Consider the following 10,140-nt stretch of genomic DNA (forward strand, 5'->3'; position numbering starts at 1 on the left):
ATATGAATAAGATTTCAAGGCTATGTATGTCTTTCAGTAACCAAACAGCTCTTCTTCTTTTTCTTGATTTGGAGTTCTTGGATGCTCCGACACTGTAAGAGAAAACTTTGTGAATGTGAAGACATTAAATTACTTTTAATTCATTGTTCTTCCTTGTTTTCATTCAGTTATATCATCTTTCATTAACATTATAAAAGTCTAAGGATGTTTGAATTAGGTGGTGAATGAATATTCCAGCTCCATTGTTTCTCGGGAAAATTAAAATTTTCAGTTCTGAGAAAATTCAACTGTTAACAGATAACATTACTCAAATTCTGATTCAAGACACACTCTTTTTAATTTAATTTTTATGGAATTAATTACATGAATCATCTCTGGAAATGCTGATTAAATTAATCTAATGATTCGGATTCCATACATGTGTTCAGTCAATTAAATTATTATAATTAATACAAATATATTCAATCTTTTTATACCTAATTTAATTAACATCAATATTATTATTAATATAAAAAATACAATTCAAACTTGCTAAAACGTATTTATTTTTATATTTAAGTGTTGAGTAAAATTACATTTTATACCCGCAATTTAGGTCAGGGAAATATATGGCATACTAATTAGAGTAGTACTTGAGGATAAGTATGATGTTTCATCTAAACTCCACTTAATTTCATAATTAAAGTTAAGTTTAGCTGACACGTGTGTTAATTAATTGGAAGTGACACATAGCTGCAAAGGAAAATAATTAATCATCCATTAATTAAGAATTTTGTATTCGGTAATGACTCATCAAAGGCTCACAGCCAAAAGCTTAATACAATCATATTTTCTTTTTAATTATAACAATTAATGGTGGATTAGTTCAACTACAGTCCATTACAATTCTAGAATATTAGGACCCCCATAACATTTTTATTAAATTTGGTTATTTTAAATTAAATTATATAATGTAAAATATACAGTAAATATAAAAATAATTAAATAAACACTGAACAAATTTATGTAATAAATTGATATAAATTATTTAATTGGTACCTCATCAATATTGACTGTATCGATTGGTATGCATACCATTTCGGTCTTCAATTGATAAAAAATTATTGAAATAAAAATTAAATTAATATATACTTAATTATTTATGTTAAAAATAAAATAAAAGTACAAATAATCATATTTACATTTTATTACCTTTTTTTTTTTAAGCTTAATTCCCACTCATACTTTTGAAGTGGATAGTGGCAAAATGAATGATATATGAAATATAGTTTATTGAATTGCCTTTCAGTTGGGTGGATTGCCTAGTTGTCATGTCTTTTTGTATTACTTTTAAAAATAATATATGAAAATTAAACAGTTTTGCAGCCTTTAATTATAATTTTTTTGGTCTTACTTTAATTATAAAATTTACTTTTGTGAAAAGTGCTTTTTATATTGGTGGATGACAAAATGCAGAGATGAGATTTTATTTAGAAACTTTCTTATTTTTAAAAAAATATTAATTTTACCTAAATTATTAAATTTATTTGAATTAGGTACTTAAATTATTATTTTGAATTTAAGTATTTAAATTTTGATTTCATTACTAAAGTTGGTATTTATTGTTAGTATGTTAAAAATATTATCTCAACTACTTAAATTTTACCATATCATCATCTCATTAAAGTATAATTAAATATAAATTTTATTTTAATATTTATATTAATATTAAATAAAATATATATATAAATATTAAATAAAATAAAATTTATCTCCATGGACGATGAGTACGGTTTGGGGTTAATCGGAGTATCGAGTGAAAAGGAGAGATGAAGTGAGATCATGTTCAGCCATTTCTGATGAATCAAACAAGAAGAAATTTAGTTTAAAAAAAAGGGTTTTTCTTTTCTGAGATTTAAAATGTGAGATTTGAAAGAAAAGAATTGAATGAATATTAAGATAAAATATTAATAAGATAATGACGTGATAAATTTTGATTGGTTTTTTTTAACAAACGGTAGATATCAACTTCAGTTTCTCCTGATAAATTTCTCCTTTTCAAAATTGATAAAAATTAGAGGAATTAAATTAAAAGGGAAATTCATTCCCGATGAAATAAGGATCAGAAATATGTGAATTATGATGGTATTATATGGGAAACTGAGTATTTTTCACAACAAAGTAGCAAAAAGACGCCTAATGGAAAAAAAAAAATTACATTTCTAATTAGCCAAAATTGACTGCAATATTTTACAGATCAACTGTTGTGATTAAATGTTAAATAGAACACAAATTTGAAGGAAAAATGATGCAGTGCTGGTAAGAATCATGATCATTTTGGAAGTTTTCTTTCAACATAAGAAACATGCACTCCTCGACCGAGTGGTGTTCCGGTCTTCAAGACCTTTCAAGAATGACCTAATCGCTAGATGTTCCGAAGCATATGTCATGAATGCCGCTAATATAAGCCCTCCAACGACCATCAGACCCAACCTGGCGCGTAAAATTCACGGACCATGAAAATTAGTACGACTATGAGCAAGGACTTTCAAACATCTAACTGGATTTCAAAAAAATACGGGAGAAAACAAGATCATCTCGGTAGAAATTACCTCATGAACAGAGCGGTGATCCCAAAAATACATGGTAAGGATGGGGCTGCGATAGCCAAAAAAGCCATCCCCAACCCATAATACCAAGTAACAATATCGCAAGAGGATGCCTGTCGATAACCTGTAAAGATCATAAGAAAATCGTCAACCAATGCTAAATTTATACAAAAAGGGAACGGACGTCATATTTTATCATGACCATGCATGATTTATGCATTTACTCCAAGCAAACAAACCTTTTCTAGAATCCGAATCAATAGGATCCATACGAGAGGAAACTGGCCCTGGTTCTCTTTTTCCCCACAGATAAATCAAATGAAGAAATGCTCCGAATGAAAGAAAGAAGATTGAAAACGTCCACTCATACATCAAGAGCAAACCAGTCCATGGCATCACTTGTCGAGGCACAATTGAAATAGAAATTCCAAGGGACACCAAAGCAGCCATAAAGCATACGAAAACTGAAATTGCACCCAAGTATGCAGGCACCTTGTTCTGTGCACTGTTAGGAAACTGGATAGAATCACACCAACTAATATAAGTGAGAAATTAACTAGTTTACAACAATTTCATTGGACAAACCAGAAAGAGATCAGTGTAAATGATGAATAGAGGAAACTAACCTGACTGCTTGCGTTAATGGTAGAAGATGAAGAAACACTAGTGTAAGCAACTGTCCCACTCGACCTAACTATATGGTAGAAGTGTCTGATCTGATTGCATAATGAAGTTCTGCAAACTGAACCCCCTGTCTGCACCAAAAAGTAATATGGTTTCAGTACCGGAAAACAATCATCTAGGCACTAATTTCAGGAAAGCATAATAATTGATAGCTACTAACCTGAACGAAAGAACGATAGAAACAAAAAAGTAAAGCACAGAAAGGTAAGAGGAAAAGGAATTTGACTAGAAGCTCATCATTTGGATTTTTGCCTCCTCCAGTTCCAGGAAGGGACTCTTTAAGCTGTTCCCTAACATTCTGCAGCAACAGCAAACAGATTATATTGACATTCGTCCTATCTACAGAAGATTTTGGAAATATATCACAGATTTCATATAAATTTTTGCAAAGAGATCAGTAATACCTGCCAGACATCGACCGGTTTCAAAAGCCAAGATGTCCACCAATCCCAAGGTTTAAGGGGGCCAAGTGTATAGTGAATTACACGAAGTTCACTCTCATCTACCATCCACTGCAAAGAAATAATGCAAAAAAATTAAGGATACTTAACCAGGAAATAAGAATATAATACGCAAAACCAGAAATTTGTCTCTTATTTTGGCTTTAGCATAAGTTTCATCATGGTATAAGAGAAAAAGGAATTCCAGGTAAACAAAGAAAAGAATTGAAACAAACCCTCATGATCTAAAAACAAGAGAAAGCATACAAAAGTCTGTTAACAGCATGCATAAAATGAGGATTCAAAAGAATGAAAAGCAATTTCCAAAAACAATTTTACTAATGAAACTATACTTTATTCTTGCTATGTTAAGAATACAACAATATAGCATGTGAAACAAGACTGACAATGGTACAGCAGCATGAGATAAAGTTTAAAACAATATGTTAATGTTAATGTCAATGTCAATGTATGTAGTAATACCTTGTTGGCAAGCATGTAAAGACCAACATCTGCATTGTATAGAGTAGAGAGTCGTTCCATCTCAGGAGCAGGACGGGATTTCAGCACCTCGTCGGGTATATTAGGGTCAAAAACATGTGCATTTGGGAAATCAGAGTAGTAAGAATTCAGAAAACCCTGATCTCCTCCAGTATAAGAAGGCAAAGTATTGACTTTGCTCATCATGTCATTGAAAACAGCTTCAGATGGTTCCACTACCATGACTCCTGAATTCAACCTCTCAGAATGCTTCAAATTTGCACAGAATTTCTGACATTTAAAGAGATCTTCAATGCTCTTGACTACTATAGTATCCGCATCAAGATACACAACTACAAAAGCAAATTCCAAGTGTGAAACAATGCAATCCACCAGAAGAAACATTGAGATAGAAAGAACAACGGATTGGTAAACTCCAAGCTGTAACCTAATTACAAGCAAACTTTTAAACAGGCATAAAAACTTATCCATACTTAGTTTCATAAACTTCATAATTTTAAATATTTTCAATATGATATGGTCATTGACAGTGTATAAGTTTTGCACTGAGGGTACATCAAATTGAAGCTAAACCAACTACATCCATCCTTAAGCTAAACCATGCATTTTCAATATCCAACAAAGATGAACCATAAACAATCAGAAAAGGGTTTACCTTTCTTGTAGTTAGTCATATTAAAAATTTTCAATTTGGTGTAAACACCCCAAAATCTCTTCGGCCGAACTTGATTCGGATTTGCCAATAAGCTTATCATCTCCACTATCCATCCATCAGCCTGCCCAATTATTCAGCAAATCAGAAAAATGAAAACAGAATTAAAAGCTACGTCAAATCTTAAGATTTCTCACTGACAAACTTGCCTAATCTTCCTCAGTAAACTAATAGATCATTAAATGTAAAGCTTATAACTGACCATAGATAGGATTAGGAAACCAAAGTAACTAATTTTGAGGCTAGTAATTTGGGAAACAAAAGGATTGCCTAATTTTACCTTTAGAAGCTTTTTAGCATAATCAGAGACGCCATCAGAGACCAAAACGACCATGTCTTTAGTTGATCCAGTGTCCCTTATCGATTTCCCTAAAACCCTAACCCCTAAGAGGAACTCATCTCCGTACAGCAGCGTCACATAAGCTTCTTTCGATGAAGATTGAGCTTTAACCCCCAACGCCGCCTTTGTTTGTATAGTAATCAAAAGAAGCAGAAACAGGATCGAGAGTTTTGGTAATTTCATAGTATTCGATTTTCTCGAAAAAATGATCCGGATTTCCTCGAGGATAAAATTACTTTGTTTATTTGAATTTTTTTTCCCTTTAGGATTGAATTAAAGGTTGATAAACACGAGAAGCTTTGAAGAAGAAGAAGAAGAAGAGGAATAAGATTCTTCGTTTTATTCAATTTGCGATGTCGTTTTTGACCATAGACTTTTTTTTTTTATCGTTTTAGTTGCCAACTCTTTTTGAATTTTACAAAAAAGAAAATGGAGGAATATTCAACCTAAAGAAAAAACTAATTACTTTTATTTTGTTCGAAATTTAATTTAATTTCCTCTATTTCTTAATTTAATTACTTCTGTAATTTTCTAATTATTAAAAGTTTTGAAATTAATATACAATAGAGTTATATAAAAAAAGTTATTTTAAGGTTATGGAAAAAAGGTAGTAATTTGAATTGTCACTAAAAATATTCTTAGTATGGGTTATTTATAAATATTTTATAATTTTCTTTCAAGTATTAAATTATTATAATCAGACTATCGAATAATTATTAAGTAAAATCAAATTATTATAGTACAAATAACCGATTACTAATATAATTCAGATTAAATCCAATAAATTAAACTAAAATTTGTAAACATAACGAGAGTCGGACCTATACATATAATTACATATAATAGATCTTGAACCCGATTTATGATGCTAAAGAATTTAATATAAGAATTCGAAAAAACAAATCAGATGATACGAATCGAATGTCCTTTCATTATCTAGTGCAATCCTATGAATAAACCATTAGAAGGTATTAATTTGATTGAGGTTTTTGCATTCATAGCCAGTAATGAGTATATACAGCAAAGTCATCTAAACCATTCATTACACTGATGAATAAGACATGAACTGATCAAACACACCAGATTTTACATACAATTTGAGAGCTTTCAACTCTTTTTCTTTTTCAAATTTTGCAAGATTTCATGGCAAATCCGCAAGTCCCTTAACAAGCACAAGCACTACAACAGGAGCTATATATGCACAACCAGGATGTATGGGGAACTGCAGAGTTTTTATACTACTTCAGACTTCTTTATCTATGTGCTGAACGAGATCGAGCGCTCTGGGTGCATTGGAAACTACTTTCAACATGCATAGATAATCTGCAACATGAATTTGACTATTGCTGTTCCGAAACCAAATTACAATCTGCCTCTTGGAGGTCCTCCAATATACCAAAACCGTGCTTTAGTATGACTATACAAGCGTGTAAATGTATATATGTTGAAACTAACATCTTTCATCACCTTCCCAATTATCCTTTTCTTTTGGCCCGGTTGGTCCTTCCTCGCCATAAAGTTCCGTAGGAAACAGGTCAAAGATGTTCTCCACTGAAAATCGAACAAAAAACGGAAGCATATTAATTATCCTATCCAGTTCAGATCGTGAATCGTATACTATGGTTGGACCCCATTCTCTCATGTAATTCAACCAACATGGTTCTGTAACGACTCCATCTCCAAGATACTCTGCTGCAATAATCTTGTACCTAGTGCTTGAGTCTACAAAATACTTGCTTCGCGCAGCATCGTTCCTAATCCCTATCCCGAGTTTCACTGACCCTTGAAGGTAAGTCCCGGGATGCGGAAAACTAGCATGTCCATGTCTGGATGAGTAAACAATTGGCTTATTACCTTCAATATATTCCAGGTCGAAAGCATCGACCCACTCGCCACCGCTATGCTGTGAGAAATAAACTTGCCACAGTTCCCCTGTGAAGTTGCTTATCCGGAGAGTGAAGTGTTCCCAGTCACTTACATGTTGCCCGAGTTTGTTCATCTGTATGTTCATTAACCCGATCTTGAGGTTAGCTGGTCCATTGAAGGGACAAAATATCCACATCACAATATCCGTAAATGTTCCACCCACTGCTGGTTTGACATGAACATATAGCTCTGCACTCTCCAAGTTTCCTTTCTTAACATTCTCTCTTCCATTATTATCTCCTGGCAAATCTATCCAAAATGCACCATCATTTGTCCCTCCGCTGGGCAGGTTCGAGCCCTGATAATCAATAGATTTGCCTTTAAGCTCGCCATCTTCATATAGAAGTGCACCGTTTTTGAAAAACCATTGCACGGACGAGGGCAGACAGTCTTCATCAGGATGAAAGAAAACAGTTGCACCATAGTGGTTGATGAGAGCATGAATCTGGTTTAAATCCGGCATTGCATGTAGCGTGGGATCCAGGTTCTTCAAGCACGCAATCTCCAATTCCTCATTTTCCGAAACAAAGTAGGTACTGCAGAAGAATGTCCCAACCGAAACACCTTTGCAACACATTCCCCTTTTGCATGGTCTCGTGTTCCAAACCTGAAATGGATCTGCACCGGCAACATGTATGGTATCCTTAATTGCACAAGTCTCTGTAAGATCTTCTCGAACGCATCTTACTTCATCGTCATCAGGCTCCTCGGGCGTGCCGGTAACCAAAATTCCCATTGCTTTGTAACCCATCGGCGCGTTCGGGAGCCAGAAGAAACCACAACCATTGCGATCTAGATCTGAACTCCAAATCAATGAGTAATTAACAGGTTTCTTTAAAGCTGGAAAGTCTGAATCCGAGTCATAGTTGCGATAAACTTCTGGAGTCGAACCTTCCCTTTCACGAGCCACAAGAACATAGCCTCGAAGGGGCTGGTCATTTGGCTGACAGTAATAACCGAGACAGAAAAATCCATCCCGAATCCCAACAGGTTTGTAAAATGTGGCACCTTTAGCTTTACCGTGCAAAGAATCGCAGCTCCAAACACTCTCGAACTTGGTGATTTTAACCACTTCTAGTTCTCCTAGGTTAATTTTTCCAGTAGCAAATCCTTGACCTGAGAAAATGGTAGTTCATTATAGAAATCGAGTCAACAAATCTATGTCATGTGGTTTGTAAGGACACTATCATCTATGCTACTTGGATTCGAGTCTGAATGTCATTTACAGCATTCTTAAAGTTACTATATATAATAGTAATATCTTTATCCATTAGAAATTATTCTTTTTTTTTTTTCCATTTTGGATAACCTAAAATTCTTTTTTCTTTCTCCCTAAAGGGTGTATTGTTATGCAAATAATCTAGCTAAAAAATCTTCATGAATCATAATCGTCATACTCCATGGTTAAATAAATAGTTAAAAGAAAGACAATTTCCAAAAATAGAAAAGAAAAAATATGTCTGAGGTAAATCATAATAATGTTTTGAAAGGAAAACAGAAAACAGAAAACAGAAATTCATTTTAATTCCTCTATAAATCAACCAAAAAGGAAAATTTTGACTTGTGTAGAAAAATCAAAGGATAAATTACCTGGGGGCCAATCTGGGATTGGAGAAGGCAAAGAAAAAGGCTGAGGTTGAGGCAAAGGGGTGAACTCATCATAATCACTGTGTTTATCATGCCAACAAAAACATTCACACCCCAACATATCTTCAAAAACCCACCAAAACCCAGAATTTATCTTCAACAAATTTTCTCTTTCCCAACCCCTTTTTTAAACTTTCTTTTTACAGGAAAAATAATAAAAACAAACCCTCGAAGAGAAAGAGAAGCAGGAGGCAATTAAAAGAAAGAAAGTTTAAAACAATCCCCTCTCTCTTCCTCTTTCTCAAAGGATCAAATGAAGGAGGCACTTAATGAGAGAAGTTTCAACTTGTGTTGTTTTTGTTGGAAAAGTAAGAAGATGGTGATGTTGATATTTATGTAATTTTATATAGATTTTCTTTGTTCTTTCTGTTTTGGGTAATGGGTCAGTTTGCCTTCGCTTTAGACTATTCATCACAAGTCACAACCCTCAACCTTTATTTTTGAGATGAAAAATTTTCCCTACTTTCAGTTCAGTGAGTGTATTTCACACTCCGTTTCCTTCTCTGTTTTAATAATTTTGATTTGTCTTTTTATATACAACCACCTTTCTCTTTGTTCACTTCTTGTTGAAGTCTTTGTGTGATCATTTTTTCCCCTCTTTGAAGCTTTGATAATTGTTCTCTTTTTGTGGAAAAGTCATGCTTCAATCATAGGACTTTAAAAAGTAATTAGTAGATTTTGATATAATCTAATACTTAGATCTAGTCGTATTGAATGTTTATTTAAAATTAATTTTACTGATTTAACTCATAAAAGTAATTCACTTTATGAATTTGAATTACAATAATAATTTTATTTGTGATGTGTAAATCGTCAATGATTTACTCTTTTTAAGAGTGTGTTAAATTAATTTTAAATGTAAAAAAAGGACAATTATGATATAGGTATGAAAAATAATTTTAATATTATTATAACACTAAGTCATACAAGATTTTGAATAATATAATAGGGGCAATTCACATAGTAAGAAACGTAGAAAACCACTAGAAATAGTGGTTTGAAAGCGTTGAAGTCATACTTGAAGAGAGTTTCTATAATGTGTCTTCTCTTATTAGTTTTAAAAAAAAGGAGATATTTTATAGATGAAGACTTGGGTTGAATCTCTTATCTCATGATTATCTCTCCAATAGAGATAAAGTGCAACTTAAGTCCCGCTAAGGGTATGTGCAAGATGTGACTACTTGAAAAGTTTCTAAGCTTCAAAAGTTGAAACAATAACTAGAATTAGATCTGATATGATAGTTGTATCCTTGATAACATTATCATAATAATCTTTCACATTTGATAAGACCAAATCAATGT

The 10,140-nt window shown here is 32.8% G+C and overlaps 2 protein-coding genes across 2 annotated transcripts; both read right to left on the reverse strand.

Moving 5' to 3' along the window:
* Positions 1-2,108: 2,108 nt before the first annotated feature.
* Positions 2,109-5,663, reverse strand: LOC108461362 (inositol phosphorylceramide glucuronosyltransferase 1). The gene is made up of 9 exons (XM_017761193.2): positions 5,206-5,663; positions 4,869-4,989; positions 4,196-4,545; positions 3,677-3,784; positions 3,433-3,570; positions 3,215-3,343; positions 2,828-3,104; positions 2,592-2,712; positions 2,109-2,472 (listed from the first exon to the last, which is right to left on the reverse strand). Exons 1-9 carry the CDS (start codon positions 5,446-5,448, stop codon positions 2,331-2,333), a joined length of 1,629 nt encoding a protein of 542 aa, XP_017616682.1. The 5' UTR covers positions 5,449-5,663; the 3' UTR covers positions 2,109-2,330.
* Positions 5,664-6,236: 573 nt separating this feature from the next.
* Positions 6,237-9,206, reverse strand: LOC108464303 (hypothetical protein At1g04090-like). The gene is made up of 2 exons (XM_017764529.2): positions 8,782-9,206; positions 6,237-8,307 (listed from the first exon to the last, which is right to left on the reverse strand). The coding sequence occupies exons 1-2, from the start codon at positions 8,897-8,899 to the stop codon at positions 6,716-6,718; spliced, it is 1,710 nt and encodes a 569-aa protein (XP_017620018.1). The 5' UTR covers positions 8,900-9,206; the 3' UTR covers positions 6,237-6,715.
* Between the last annotated feature and the right edge of the window lie 934 nt (positions 9,207-10,140).

The sequence above is a fragment of the Gossypium arboreum genome, chromosome 13, assembly GCF_025698485.1.
Source record: "Gossypium arboreum isolate Shixiya-1 chromosome 13, ASM2569848v2, whole genome shotgun sequence".
NCBI classification, from domain to species: Eukaryota; Viridiplantae; Streptophyta; class Magnoliopsida; order Malvales; family Malvaceae; genus Gossypium; species Gossypium arboreum.